The sequence below is a fragment of the Silurus aristotelis genome, assembly GCF_946808225.1.
Source record: "Silurus aristotelis genome assembly, chromosome: 24".
NCBI classification, from domain to species: Eukaryota; Metazoa; Chordata; class Actinopteri; order Siluriformes; family Siluridae; genus Silurus; species Silurus aristotelis.
In genome coordinates, this window is record NC_139597.1 from 601,589 (window position 1) to 616,588 (window position 15,000).

At 45.1% G+C, this 15,000-nt stretch overlaps 1 protein-coding gene across 7 annotated transcripts in view; it reads left to right on the forward strand.

Moving 5' to 3' along the window:
• LOC310719362 (antigen WC1.1-like) overlaps positions 1 to 15,000 on the forward strand; it is an 89,811-nt gene that overhangs the window by 24,734 nt on the left and 50,077 nt on the right. For 5 of the 7 annotated variants that reach the window (XR_014531447.1, XM_083528984.1, XM_083528983.1 and 2 more), the window contains exons 2-10: positions 8,257 to 8,319; positions 8,933 to 9,235; positions 9,411 to 9,718; positions 9,833 to 10,154; positions 10,239 to 10,559; positions 10,745 to 11,077; positions 11,157 to 11,462; positions 13,514 to 13,579; positions 13,748 to 14,044. Coding sequence is in view for 6 of the 7 variants with exons in the window: in XM_083528984.1 (XP_083385110.1) it covers positions 8,257 to 8,319; positions 8,933 to 9,235; positions 9,411 to 9,718; positions 9,833 to 10,154; positions 10,239 to 10,559; positions 10,745 to 11,077; positions 11,157 to 11,462; positions 13,514 to 13,579; positions 13,748 to 14,044 (2,319 nt within the window). In the remaining variant the exon portion in view is untranslated. Of the gene's footprint in view, positions 1 to 8,256; positions 8,320 to 8,932; positions 9,236 to 9,410; positions 9,726 to 9,832; positions 10,155 to 10,238; positions 10,560 to 10,744; positions 11,078 to 11,156; positions 11,463 to 13,513; positions 13,580 to 13,747; positions 14,045 to 15,000 lie in introns of all 7 variants that reach the window. The other 2 variants (XM_083528985.1, XM_083528988.1) reach the window with 2 other exon arrangements.

A 15,000-nucleotide genomic window follows, 5' to 3' on the forward strand; every position in this document is an offset into this window, starting at 1 on the left:
TTACAACGCTGTGTAAGGTCGGGACGTCTTTTCCAGAGGCACCTGCCAATATCCCTTACACAGGTCCAAGGTGGTCACGTACTTGGCTCCCCCGATCTTTTCCAGCAAATCATCAATGCGTGGCATCGGGTACGCCTCGAACTGGGACTGGGAGTTTAATCGACGGAAGTCAATGCAGATGCGGAGGGTGTTGTCCTTCTTTGGTACGATGACCACCGGACTACTCCATTCACTGCTTGACGGCTCGATTACTCCCATCTCCAGCATAGTCCTAACTTCCGCCTTCAGTGGTGCCACCAGCCTCTCAGGTACCCAATACGGTCTCTGTCGAGATGGGGTTGTATTTGTCAGGCGGATCTTGTGGTGTACCAGGTTGGTCCGTCCAGGCCTCTGACGAAACAACGCCGGGTATCGTCCAAAGAGCGTTTGCAGCTCAGCCTGTTTGGGTGCCTCCAGGTGTCCGAGGTCTACCTCTGCTGACTGTGTCTGCCCGCTAGCCTTTGGTTCTGGATAATCCTCCTCCTGATCTTCCTCCACCTTCTGAATGAGCAGTACCGGGTCTGCCTTTTCGCTGGGAGGCTCTTTCCACTCCTTCAGCAGGTTAATATGGTAAGTTTGCTTTGCCTTGCCTTTGTCAGGATGATAGATCTCGTACGATGTCTGCCCCATCCTCCGTACCACACTGTAGGGCCCCTGCCACTTCATAAGGAGCTTACTCGTGGACGTTGGCAGCAACAACAGTACTTTCTGTCCTGGTCGTAGCTCTCTGGAATGGGCTTGCTGGTCATACCACGTCTTCTGGTACTTTTGAGCCTTTTGGAGGTTCTCTGCTGCCAGCTTCCTGTAGTTTTCCAGACGATCCCTCATCTCTAGGATGTACTGGACTATGCCCTTTTCAGCCTTATTTTCTGAACAAGGGTCCTCCCAGTTTCTCCGGAGGAGATCCAGAGGTCCTTGGACCTGCCAACCATACAGGAGCTCGAAGGGTGAGAAGCCAGTCGATGCTTGTGGCACCTCCCAGTAGGCAAATAGCACGAAAGGTAGCCATTTGTCCCAGTCCCTTCCAGTGTCTGACACAAACTTCCGTAGCATGCTTTTGAGCGTTTTATTGAAGCACTCCACCAGTCCATCTGTCTGAGGGTGGTATGGACTGGTCTTGATAGCGGTGATCCCCAGCTGTCGGTGTAACTGTTTCATCAGCTTTGAGGTGAAGTTAGTTCCTTGGTCCGTGAGGATCTCTTCTGGGATTCCCAACCGAGAAAACAGCTGAATTAGAGCATTTATTATCTTAGGGGTGGTGATGGAGCGGAGAGGAAATGCCTCTGGGTACCTAGTGGCGTAGTCACTGATGACAAGGATATACTGATATCCTGTACTGCTCTTCTCCAGTGGCTCTACTATGTCCATAGCGATGCGTTGGAATGGGACGGAGATTACGGGCAATGGTTGTAGAGGGGCCCTGTCTCGTCGTAGCACAGCACTAGTCTGCTGACAGGTGGGGCATGTGGTGCAGTAATTTTGTACATCCGTGTACAACGCCGGCCAGACGAATCGTGAGCTGATACGTGCGTAGGTCTTCTGCAGAGCCAGATGTCCCGCCCAGGCAACTGTATGTGCTAGATGCAGCACCACAGGGCGACAACATCTCGGCACCACCAACCTGGTTACATCCGATGATTGCATATAAAGTATATCGTTGTTTATGACGTACAGCTCCCCACACACGTCCGCTTGCTTGCCTTGCAACGCTTTCTCAAAAAAAGGTTTTAACGACTCGTCTGCACGCTGCAGCTCCGCGATGTTTACCGGTACAGTCCATCCACTGACCTCCAGTCCTTCGGTTTTACTTTCAGGCACCGGGGTACCAAGTCCTTTCTCCAGCCGACGTTGGCGACGTGATTTTCTGGGCCCCTTGGTCCCGCCCTGCAACAAGCTACTGTCCATGTCAGGCAACGGCTGCAGTCCCATCTTAGCTTGGGCCCGAGTGATGACTGGACAGGCTAGCTGGAGGTTGGATCTCGCTCGTTCTTCCTCCCAGTTTGCTTGTACCAGTTCGGGTAATACCGGTACATCCCCTCCCAAAATAACATCCGCCGGTAGGGTTTCCACAACAGCCACAGTGAGTAGGTAGGTCTGCCCGTTTATGGACACATTCACTTCGGTTTGGGGGTACTGTTTCACCACTCCATGCACACATTGTAACTTTGTGTGATTTGTAAAAGACACAGTGGTCACGTGACATCTTTTCACCAGTGACATTGAACTCCCAGTGTCCAACAAAGCCTTCAACTCCTTCCCATTAACGGTCACTGGAATGAGTTGGGGGTTTTCCATACAGTTCACTGTTCTGTCCTCCTTCCTTGGGACATAACAAAACCCCGTCAGCTTGGCCTTTCTTGCTGGGCACACGGTTGCTTTGTGTCCTGGCTGTTGACAATAGTAGCACGTGAGTTTCTGTTCTCTGGTGTCTTTGTCCCCCTTGCTGGCTTAAATATGGCAGCGAGATTCTCCAGCGCTCCATCCACTGGTAGAACTCTTCTGGTCACCTTTCACCAGTTGGAACCGACGACTCTCCTGGTGAGCGTTCCGATACTGCTGGGCAAGTTTGGCAGCAGCTAGCCCAGCTCTTGGCTCCCGTTCCTTTCCCCATATCCTGATTTCGTATAGCAGGACATGGAGCAACTGCTCCAGGATGACCATCTTTCCAATCTCCTCCTTGGTGTGTAGTTCCGGTCGCACCCAACGGCGAATGCCTCAGCTGATTATATGTCTCTGAGGGTGTCTCTGCAACTGGGGTTGTAGTCGCACGAAACCGCTGACGATTGGTTTCTGGAGAAACGTTAAACTTCTCCAAAAGCGCCTTCTTGAGCTCACTGTAGACCACTACTTGGTCTTCATCCATCGCCAGGTAGGCCTCCAGTGCTTGCCCGGTCAACAGTGGAACCAGCTGGTAGCTCCAATCGTCCTCCGGCCACTTCCAGGTTCTGGCGAGCCACTCGAACCGATGCAGATAGTTTTCAATGTCTTCCCCTTGCTGGAAGCTTGGCAACTTGGGCTCGGTTCTAAGCATTGGCTGACTGGTGGGCGTCGGTGTGCTCTGGACCCTCAGTGCAGTAGCACTTCCACGGGGCGCTGGTGTAGGAAGCTCCAGTTGTGGGCTTCCTGCTGGAGTGTGCGAAACCCTAGGGGACAGGCTAATTCTCCGGGGTGCTGGTGTGGGCAACTCCATTCGTGGGCTCTCCAGGCCCAGCGATGAAGAAGCTGGTTGGATGGCTTGCTGCATGGTCTCCTGCAGAACCTGCAGCGCTTGGAGGTAGCGTTGCTCTTGCTGCTCCTGTGCTTGCATGAACTGCCAGAACACCTCTGCCATCCCTTCTTCGAATGGTTTAATGGGCAGCCCTGCTCCAGTCCTGGATGCCGTGCCCTTGGGTCGTACAGGAGGCAACCAATCCTTCTCTCTTTCTTCCTCAGTTGAATCCACTGTTCCCCAGGCTCCATTTTCATCAGTGGCTGCCTGGGTCTGGGACCGAAGCACCATCCTGGCCTTGCGTCCTCTTGGCACTGTCCTGCGAGTAGCCATCCAACTTCTGACACCAAATGTGGTAGAGCGGCCTTACGGGTTCACCTTCTACCCAAATGATGGCAATACTCGCTGTGATGTTTCGTTTAAAGTGGTGTTTATTTACAGTGTGCTCAAGTGCAAAGACCAAACTATATACAACACCCCCATGAAAGAAAAAGTGGCAAAATAACAAAACAAAGACACTTATGATGAAAGTAAAGAAATCTATATACAAAATAGGTGTACCTGCTCATGTGCATTCACTACAATGCTTCTCAGACCTCGTTCTCTCCACAATGCACCACTCCTACCACTCCCCTCAATTGACTTGGGAGACTGGTTTATAAAGTGTTAGCCCCTCCCCTTGGACTCAACCATTTCACCCAAAGGGGTTTGGTAATTTTGTAGCTAGGGCTTAATAACAATATAAATATCAATATAGTGTATAAATATAGTGTTGTACATCAATAACAACAATAATAATAACAATAATAATGATAACGAAAATTCCAACAATGTCAATAATAATAATAATCACCCACAAAAAAACATGTCCCATCAACATAAATTTGCCGACTTCCAGTTTTGCCGCGCATGCGCGACGTAGCGCTGGCGCTTTAAAGCCAGCCGCTATTCAGCGCTCCGGTTGGCTGCCATCCAAGCTCAACCCGGAAGACCGACGCAACAAACAGGTGAGTACACAAAGTTTTAGGAAGTCCTTCCGTTTGTGTGTGTGTGTGTGTGTGTGTGTGTGTGCGCTTATTGTCCGGGATGAGAGATGAAAGAATGAAGCGAGTGTGTGTGTGTGTGTGTGTGTGTGTGTGTGAGCGGCGTGCTACCAGCGTGTGTGTGCACCCACAACGCTGTAGCAAGAAACAGAGGAGACGTGAAAGTATAGTGTGTATTGTCATGCTGACCATAGGGACAGTTCACTCTGTCACAAAGACAGATGCAAACAGATGATTAGAAATATCTCTTATCACAGAAAGGAGCTCTGAGATATAAAGCTCCAGCAACTTTACCATCAACAAACCCGAGTCAGTGCATTGGGGAGAGAATTGGGGGTGACAGCATTCAAATCTCACAGTTTATCAAAACACTCAACAACCATGAACCCTCTAGAGCTGCTCCTTTACCGAAGAAATTAATTATTTAGTAAGATGTTGGACTAAACAAAAATTTATTCATGTTAGAACTAAATACTAAACACTGAGACAATGTCTGAGTCCCAAACAATAATTAGAAGGCTGTTCCATACTGTAAGTGTAGATCCATTTTTGGGAAAGGCCTGACTGGCAAATTCAAAAAGAATAGACCTGAAGACAAGAAGCAAAGTCACTAAAGCTGACCTGGCAGTCTTCCACAAAGAGCTACAGCAAAGACAGAGGTGGTGGCCTCCTCTGCCAAGCTTCCTCTTATATCTGATGACACAGCCTCCCCTGCTGAGCTCCAGCCACAGGCAGATTGTTTGACAACCCAAGTTCTGTCTGTGAGGTTGACGACATGGCCTTCCACAAGTTGTTCTTGCCAAAGGCTGACAGCATGGCTTCCCACATCAAGTTCATAGTTGAGACCAATGGCACAGCTGCCCAAGGCCACAGTCTTCTAAGATCTGCCAACCGAGCTGACATCAGCAAACCAAGTCTTATCCCCATCACCTGACCTCAGCAAAGCTATTACATTTCTAACCCTAATGGGATGGTCACCAACTCTCTGCCTGCTTCCTTCCAACTGTTTGTCTATTAATACAGGAGCCTATAGGCTGAAAGCAGTCGGTTTTGGGATCTGCAAAATTGGTTGTTTAAGAAGCTACATTACCTGGTGTGTGGTAGACCTGAGTAGCATAATAAAGTTCTGTGGGGTCAAACAGTAATCCAATTATAAGTAACATTGGAAAATTAAAGATACATTTCCCATTAGGGGTTGCCACAGCGGATCATCCGTCTCCATACCACCCTGTCCTCTACATCTGCCTCTTTCACACCAACTACCTGCATGTCCTCCCTCACCACATCCATGAACCTCCTCCTTGGCCTTCCTCTTTTCCTCCTACCTGGTGGCTCCATCTTCAGCATTTTTCTACCAATATAATTCATGTCCCTTGTCACCAAAACATCCTACATGTGCTGTCCCTCTAATAAACTCATTTCTAATCTTGTCCATCCTCATCACTCCCAACGAAAACCTTAACATCTTCAGCTCTGCTACCTCCAGCTCCACCTCCTGTCTTTTACTCAATGCCACTGTCTCTAATCCATACAACATCGCAAGTCTCACCACAGTCCTATAAACTTTCCCTTTCATTCTTGCAGATACCCTACTATCACAAATCACTCCTGCTATCACTCTTCTCCACCCACTCCACCCTGCCTGCACTCTTTTCTTTACTTCTCTAACACACTCTCCATTACTTTGCACTGTTGACCCCAGGTTCCTGACCTCCTCCACCTTCTCCACCTCTTCTCCCTGCACCCGCATCACTCCACTGCCCTCCCTCTCATTCACACACATGTACTCTGTCTTACTCCTACTGACTTTCATTCCCCTTCTCTCCAGCGCATATCTCCACCTCTCCAGGCTCTTCTCAACCTGCTCTCTACTCTCACCACAAATCACAATATCATCTGCAAACATCATAGTCCAGGGAGACTCCTGTCTGACCTCGTCCGTCAACCTGTCCATCACCACTGCAAACAGGAAAGGGCTCAGGGCCGATCCTTGATGCAGTCCAACCTTCACCCTGAACCAGTCTGTCGTACCTACTGCACACTTCACTGCCATCACACTGTCCTCATACATGTCCTGCACCACACTCACATACTTCTCTGACACACCTGACTTTCTCATACAATACCACAACTCCTCTCTCGGCACCCTGTCGTACGCTTTCTCTAAATCCACAAACACACAATGCAGCTCCTTCTGTCCTTCTCTATACTTCTCCATCAACATCCTCAAAGCAAATAAGGCATCTGTGGTGCTCTTCCTCGGCATGAAACCATACTGTTGCTCACAGATGGTCACCTCTTCTCTCAGCCTGGCTTCCACTACTCTTTCCCATAACTTCATGGTGTGACTGATCAACTTAATTCCCCTGTAGTTACTGCAGGTCTGCACATCTCCCTTATTCTTAAAGATTGGTACCAGCACACTCCTTCTCCATTCCTCAGGCATCCTCTCCCCTTCCAGAATCCTGTTAAACAATCTGGTTAAAAACTCCACTGCCATCTCTCCTAAACATCTCCACGCTTCTACCGGTATGTCATCTGGTCCAACCGACTTTTCATTTTTCATCCTCCTAATCGCTGCTCTCACTTCCTCCTTACTAATCCTATCTACATCCTGCTTCACCAACTCCAACTCCACATCCTCCAACCTTCTCTCTCTCTGATTTTCCTCATTCATCAGCTGCTCAAAATACTCCCTCCATCTTCTCAACACACTCTCCTCATTAGTCAACACATTTCCCTTTCCATCCTTTATTGCTCTAACTTGCAGTACATCCTTCCCAGCTCGGTCCCTCTGCCTGGCCAATCGGTATAAATCCTTTTCCCCTTCCTTAGTGTCCAACCTCTTATACAGCTCCTCATATGCCTTTTCCTTGGCTTTCGCCACATCCCTTTTTACCTGCTGCCGCATCTCCTTGTACTCCTGCCTACTTTTCTCATCACTCTGTCAATCCCACTTCTGTTTTGCCAACCTCTTTCCCCTAATGCTCTCCTGCACTTCCTCATTCCACCACCACGTCTCCTTGTCTTGCTTTCTATTTCCAAATGTCACACCAAGTACTTTTCTAGCTGCCTCCCTCATCACTCCTGCAGTAGTTGCCCAATCATCCGGCACCTCTTCACCACCACCAAGCCCCTGTCTGACCTCTTCCCTGAACCTCACACTACACTCTTCCTCCTTCAGTTTCCACCATCTTATTCTTCTTTCAATCCTTACTTTCCTCCTCTTCTTCTTCGCCTCCAAAACCATCCTACAGACATTTAATATGTTAAAATAGTGCATCATTTAATAAAATAAAACATTTTAAATGACTTCAGACTGGAACATATTCTACATTTAACCCAAATTATTGTTATTATACATTAAGTTCAATTCATTTTTATTTGTATAGTGTTTTAACAATGAACATTGTCTCAAAGCAGCTTTACACAGATAATATGTGTACATCGAGTGTGTCCACCTTTATGAGTGTGTCCTACAACCTTACATTCTGATTAATTCCCTCTGGATTTAGAATGTACACCACTGCTGTTCTTAGAGTGTCTTCTGGACTAATATTAATATTACAATCACCAACAATTAATACTTTGTTTAAAGCAACAACCAAACTTGAGATGAAATCTGCAAATTCACTAAGGAATTTCGAGTACACCCATGGGGTTAACCTGGGGGTGGAATGGGTTTAGTAGAACTTTTTAATACTATCTGAGATATTATGATGTATAAAGAACTTCAAACACACTAAATGAATGTCTAGTTTTTGTGTGATGTTTAGATTTGTGTAATAATACTGTAACACTTTCTCCATTTAATACTGCAAATGTTTTTGGTTCAATCATTGTTTCTAATAAACATTATCAGGATTTAACTCGTAATCACTAAAAGTTGCATTAATGAAAATGATTGTACAAAATAATGATAAAAAATCTCACTGTACCACTTTAAATATCTGTGTTTTAATGTAGGGGATGAAGCAGAGAATTATGATGATGCCATGAAAGCTGATCAGAAGAACGTTATAATGACAGGTATGATGATGATGTGATAAGTTTGTCATTTTGATTTGAGTGAGTTTGACAAGGGCCAAATTGTGACATCTAGACGACTGGGTCAGAGAATCTCCGAAACTGCAGCTTTTGTGGTCTGCAGTGGTCAGGATCTATAAAACTGGTCTAAGGAAGGAACAGTGGTGAACCGGCGACAGGGTGGTGGGCGGCCGAGGCTCAGTGATGCACGTGTGGGGCGAAGGCTGGTCCGTGTGGTCCAATCCAACAGACGAACTCCTGTAGCTCAAACTGCTGAAGAAGTTCATGCTTTTAATGTTTGTGTGTTTTAGCAGCAAAAGGGGACCAACACAACCTTAGACAGGTGGTCATAATGTTATGCCTGATTGGTAGCCATGAAGCGATACCTGGTTTGTGTATATGATGCTTTTGTGTTAGGATACATATTTTGAGTTGGAAGTAAGATTACTTTTATGTTCATTATATTACAAATCTCCTTACATAAGTATCTTAATGCTTTTTTTGTTTGATTGCACTCAGTTTTAGGTACATCTCTCTCTCTCTCTCTATCTATCTCTCTCTCTCTCTCTCTCTCGCTCTCTCTCTCTCTCTCTCTCGCTCTCTCTCTCTCTCTCAGACAGTGTAAGGTTAATGGATGGTGGAAGTCGCTGTGCTGGGAGAGTGGAGGTTCTTCGTGATGGAAAGTGGGGAACAGTGTGTGGTTCAGCCTGGGATATGAAAGATGCTGCAGTGGTGTGTAGAGAGCTGCATTGTGGGGAGCCTGTAGATTTGCGGTACTGGGCTGAGTTTGGAAGAGGATCAGGACCAATCTGGATTTATGATTTGTACTGCAGAGGATCTGAACTGACCATAAACAATTGTAGCTCACAGGGGGGACACATCTGTGATCATGTCATTGATGCTGGAGTCATCTGCTCAGGTGAACACATGCATAAAAAAAAAAATGCAATTAGATAATTAGCACATTACCTTCATTTAAATACACTTACATTTTATTTACATTAAAAACACATTGTAACTCCAACAAATTATTTTCTTGCTTGTATATGTTCTTAAAAATGTGCTCAATTTTACATTATGAACTAAAAACCCAGGTTGGAATTCAAGACTCACTGCTGGTCCTCACAGATGTTCTGGAAGAGTGGAGGTGCTTCATGGAGGTTCCTGGTCCACAGTGTGTGATGTTGACTTTGACCAGCAGGATGCAGAGGTTTTTTGTCGAGAGCTGAACTGTGGGATTCCTGTGAGGGTTCTGGGATCAGCTGCTTTTGGTCGAGGGGAGGGTCAGGTGTGGACTGAGAAGCTTCAGTGTAGAGGAAATGAATCTGAGATTTACTTCTGTCCATCATCATCTTCACTCAAACAATCAAACTGCTCCCATCACAATGATGTGGGATTAATATGTTCTGGTAAAGTATCATGATTGAACTTCTGTTTAAATAGAGACCACGTTCCTGTCAATCAAACTTTAAGGTGTCTTTGTTGATGTTCCTCTTTCACTGAGCTCTCGGCTGTTTGTTCTGGTCACACAGAGGCTCGGCTGGTGAACGGATCAGACTCCTGTTCTGGTCGAGTGGAGCTCCAGTACCTCAGTGAGTGGGGCACAGTTTGTGCTGTAGGCTGGGATATGAGAGCTGCAGATGTTCTCTGTGCACAGCTGGATTGTGGGAGTGCTGTGGCTGTGGTGGAGGTGGACTGGTTTGTGGAGGGGAGTGGCCACATCTGGGCTGATGTGTTTGATTGTCAGGGGAATGAGACACACCTATCACAATGTGGCATCTCATCATGGAGTCGAGCTGCATGTTCTCATAAACACGATGCTGGAGTGATCTGTAACGGTGAGATATTAACATCACGTACACCACGTTAGTGAATAAAGTCAGTGTTCATTAGAATATTTCAGTGATGTTCTTCTGCTTTAGGATCATCCATGGCGTTTCATGAGGGGCGAGTGCGGTTGTCTGGAGGGAGCGAGTGTCAGGGGGAGGTGGAGATTTATTTCAGGCAGGACTGGAGGAAAGTTCTCCTGGACTCGTGGAGTCTGTCTGAGGCGTCTGTGCTCTGCAGACAGCTGGGCTGTGGCTCTGTGCTGAACTACCGTTCATCTCCATCCACCACTGAACACAAACACATGTGTGTAACGGCTTTCAGCTGCTCTGGGAGTGAAGCTCATCTGGGGAACTGCAGCAGTGCACAAGCTGTCAACTGCACCTCTGGAGAACATCTGTACATCACCTGCTCAGGTAAACACCACCTATAGTTGATTAACTACTAACAATATTAATACCAGTTCCAAAACAACAGTATTTCCAAAGTGTTCTACTAAATATAGAGAGTAAATACACATGTTAGAAAAACCTGTTAGTCTTTAATAAATAATGAAATAAAGAAAAAATCACTTGAACATGACATGTTTTTGGTCATACAGCAGGAATCTTTAACTCCACCCACAGCTCCATCAGACTGGTAGGTTCTGGAGGAGACTGTGCAGGAAGGCTGGAGGTTTTCCACAGTGGTTCATGGGGAACAGTGTGTGATGACTCTTGGGGTATTGAGGATGCAGATGTGGTGTGCAGACAGCTGCAGTGTGGACGGGCCCTCAGTACCCACACACCAGCCTGGTTTGGTCCTGGAACTGGGTCCATATGGCTGAATGAGGTGGAGTGTGAGGGGAATGAGACGTCCCTGTGGAACTGCAGATTTCAGCTGTGTGAAGAGGGTGAATGTGGACACCAGGAGGACGTAGGAGTCGTGTGCTCAGGTACAGTGTGATGACTGAGAATAAACCTGTTAAATATATTCAATATGTAGAAGTGTATAAATCATCCTTCTCCCACCAGAGTTTAAAGAGATCCGACTCACGGAGGGCTGTGAGGGGAATCTGGAAGTGTTCTACAATGGAACCTGGGGTAATGTGTGTCACAATCAGATGAATGATGAAACAGTAAACATGGTGTGTCGAGAGCTGAACTGTGGAACAGGTGAAAGTCTGATAAACACTGAAGCTCGTGTAAAAGCTGCTCCTAACTGGCTGGATTATCTGAAGTGTAGGAAACACGACTCTAATCTGTGGCAGTGTCCATCTTCACCCTGGGGACAGAACAGATGTGATAATAGTGTTCATGTAGCACATATTACCTGCACAGGTGGGTGGAGTCAGAGTTTTTTTTATTCTGTACATTAGATTAGATCAGTGCAGATTAGATTACACAAGATTAGATTCAACTTTATTGTCATTGTGCAAGGTACATGTACAGAGGCAATGAAATGCATTAAGCATCTAACCAGAAGTGTATAAGTGGCCTATTTACAATAAATAGCAGTGTGATAAATAATCGTATGTGGTCTATACTGTATGTACAGGGGTGAGGGGTAAATAATGTACAGAAGGTGCAGTAGGTAATAATATATGGTATGTATAAATAAGAGTAAATATAGTAATATGCAGAATAACTTGCAAATAAATGACATGATATACCACAAGTATAAATATGTATGTATGATACAGTATATACAGAATAATTATGGGTGGAATGTACAGTAGTGCAAATGATCAACAAAGTGATGGATGGTGCAAAAAATGGGTAGTGATAAAGCAGAGCAAAATACACAGAAGGTGACAATGCAATGGTGTATTTGTTAACAATATATGGTTATCAGTTGTTCAGTGCAGTAACACCACAGGAAAAAAGCTATTCTTCAGTGTGTTTGTGCTCTGAGCCACCTGTAACGTCTCCCGATGGGAGAAGGGTGAATAGTCCATGGTTAGGGTGAGAGGGATCTTTGATGATGCACCTTTGCCTTTGCAGACAGTGTTTGTTATAAATGACCTCCAAGGTGGAAAGCTAAGTGCCAATGATTTGCTGGACAGTTTTCACCACCCTCTGAAGGGCTTCACGGTCCGAAGTAGTGCAGCTGCTGTACCACATGAGATGCAGATAGTGAGCATGCTCTCAATCTCAGTGGTGCACTGGTAAAAGTTATCCAGTATCCTGTAGCACAGATGGGACATTTTTTAAGTCTCCTTAGAAAATACAGGTGCTGTTGTGCCTTTTTGATCAGGAAAGTAGAGTTCAGAGATCAGGTGAGCTCCTCAGAGATGCAGACTTCAAGGAACTTAAAGATGGGTACACGCTCAACAGCAGCCCTGTTGATGTAAATGGGAGCATGAATGTGATGGCCAGGTCGTCTAAAATCCACAGTGACCTTTGTATTCTTGGTGTTCAGTTCCCAGTTATTGTCCTCACTTAATGCTACTAGGTGCTGGATCTCCTCCCTGTTAGCCGTCTCATTATTACCTCTGTAAAGGCTTACCACCGTGGTGTCATCTGGGAACTTAACGATGATGTTTGAGGCATAGGCAGGTATGCAGTCATGGGTGAAAAGGGTGCTTTAGAAGGGTTTTAGAGTGGCTTTAGAGTTGCTGCTCACCTGGTAATAGCGCTGCCTTAAGCATGGGCTCTATGTTCCCCTTATCAAAACGAGTGTAGAAGAGGTTATGCTTGTCGGAGAGTGAAGCAGAGCTGCTTGGAGGTGCCCCTTTGGATGGTTTGATGTCAGTGATGGCCTGATCTCTTGCCACATTTGTTGGGAGTCAGCAGAGTTGAAGTGCCGCTCAATCGGCAGAATCCATTCTTCAGATTGGCTCTGGGAACGCTGTAGTTGTTCAGACCTGAAGGCTGTGTTGTGTGCTTTGAGCAGAAGACGGATCTCCCGGTTCAACAAGGGCTTCTAATTGGGGAACACTTTGCTGTTGGAATCTTGGCAGAACAGACCTTAAATTGTGGTGATTAAAATCCCCAGTGACGATAAAGACTCCATCAGAATGCACTGTCTGCAGTTTGGTAGTGGTGCTTTGTTCGTTCATGGCTTGCGTTGTTGCGGCTTCCCTAAAAGCTCCGTTGTTATCTGGTCAAAGGTGAAAATGATGTCAGAAACAGAGTTTTTGCAGATGTGACCAATATACAAAAGTGATTGTCTAATGTTATACTCAAATAAATGAAATGGGCAAGCATGCAGGAGAATACCGCATAAATAAGCACAAATACGGCAAATCTGAAGAGATGCTAAGCCTTGCGCAGTATATGTGCAATATAAATAAAAAAATATATAAAAGTAAAAATAATGTAAATGTCTGCTATGAGAGATAAACCTGCATGTGTAACTGGTCATTAATGCATGTATTTTCTTACTGCAGATAATGGAAAATCTCTAGGTTCAAAAAAAAATTGCTCATCATTTCCCTCTCAGAAACGTTGCCCAAGTAAGGATATCTAAAGGAAAAGCTCTTACTTATTCATTTGTATTTTTTATTCACAAAATAAATCTTTTGATGTGTTTATAAAATCATTTTCTTATAACTTTAACATAGTTTTATCTTCATGGTGTTGTAGTGAGGTGTGTTTCCTCATGTGTGATGTGTGTGATGTAGAACACTGGTCTCTCAGGCTGAGTGGAGGAAAGGGAAGCTGCTCTGGGAGGTTGGAGGTGTATCATAACGCTACATGGGGCTCCGTTTGTGATGATCAGTGGAACATCAGGAACGCTCAGGTGGTGTGCAGACAGCTGGGCTGTGGGTCGGTGCTGAGTGCTGATAGGTTTGGTCCTGGTGAAGGGACTGTCTGGCTGAACAGAGTGAAGTGTCGAGGGGATGAGATTCACCTGTGGGACTGTCATCATTCCCTGAAGAAACACACTGACTGCTCTCATGCTGGAGTCACCTGTGCAGGTCAGAGGGGTGTGCTAACTTTTCAGCATTCTGTCTCCACTCATTACACTTTTCTCCCAGGGTTAAAAACATACAATTTTAAATGGATTTCTGTTACAGGCGTATCTGCATCCACCACTTCTACAACCAAATCAACAACAATCACCACCACAACAGGTACAATATTACAATCTTCCTGTCCACCATTTTTCTAAATCTTTATGAAAACACTGTCCTGTGGAGATTCTCTTCTATAATTTCATTTCAGCATCATCACCTGTACCTCCATCCACCCCTCCACTGGTTCTCTTTGTGTTGGGGACGCTGCTCTTCCTGGCCTTAGTGCTTATGGTGGTACTGTTTTACCAGAACAGATTGCTCAGGAGAGGTAATAAACATTTTCAAAATGATCTATTTTGCTTTCTGTTTTACTAATAAAAGAACTGAGTGCTTAATGTATTAGTGTTCCTACTGAAAGTGTTTTGGAATGTATGAAATAGAGGGCAGGATACTAGGTCAAGTGCTCAGTGTGTTTTATTATCGCAAATCTAACAATGATATAAAGTGTAAAGTGTAGTTTCTCACACAAGAATACAAAAACAAACATTCAATCACAAACTTAACCATGAACAGATGGACACAGCAGGGGAAATGACCAATGTTTGAACAGGAGCAAAGACATGACTGGAAATAAACAGTTATATGGTAATTAATAAAGAAAAAGGAAATGAGTGCTCATCGCATGGGTAATTGGATAAGACAATCAGAAATTCTGAAACAGAAAAAAATCATACCATCTGCTTAAAGGATTTTTACAAGATTTAAAATATAACACATTTTTATCCATTTCCTCATTGTTCACTTAAACATTTATGCATTTTCTACAATAGTGTTATAATTTACTGTAAATATGATAAAAATAATATTTAAAATTGCATTATCCATGTGTTTCTGTCAATCTACTTCTCCAGTTTTGT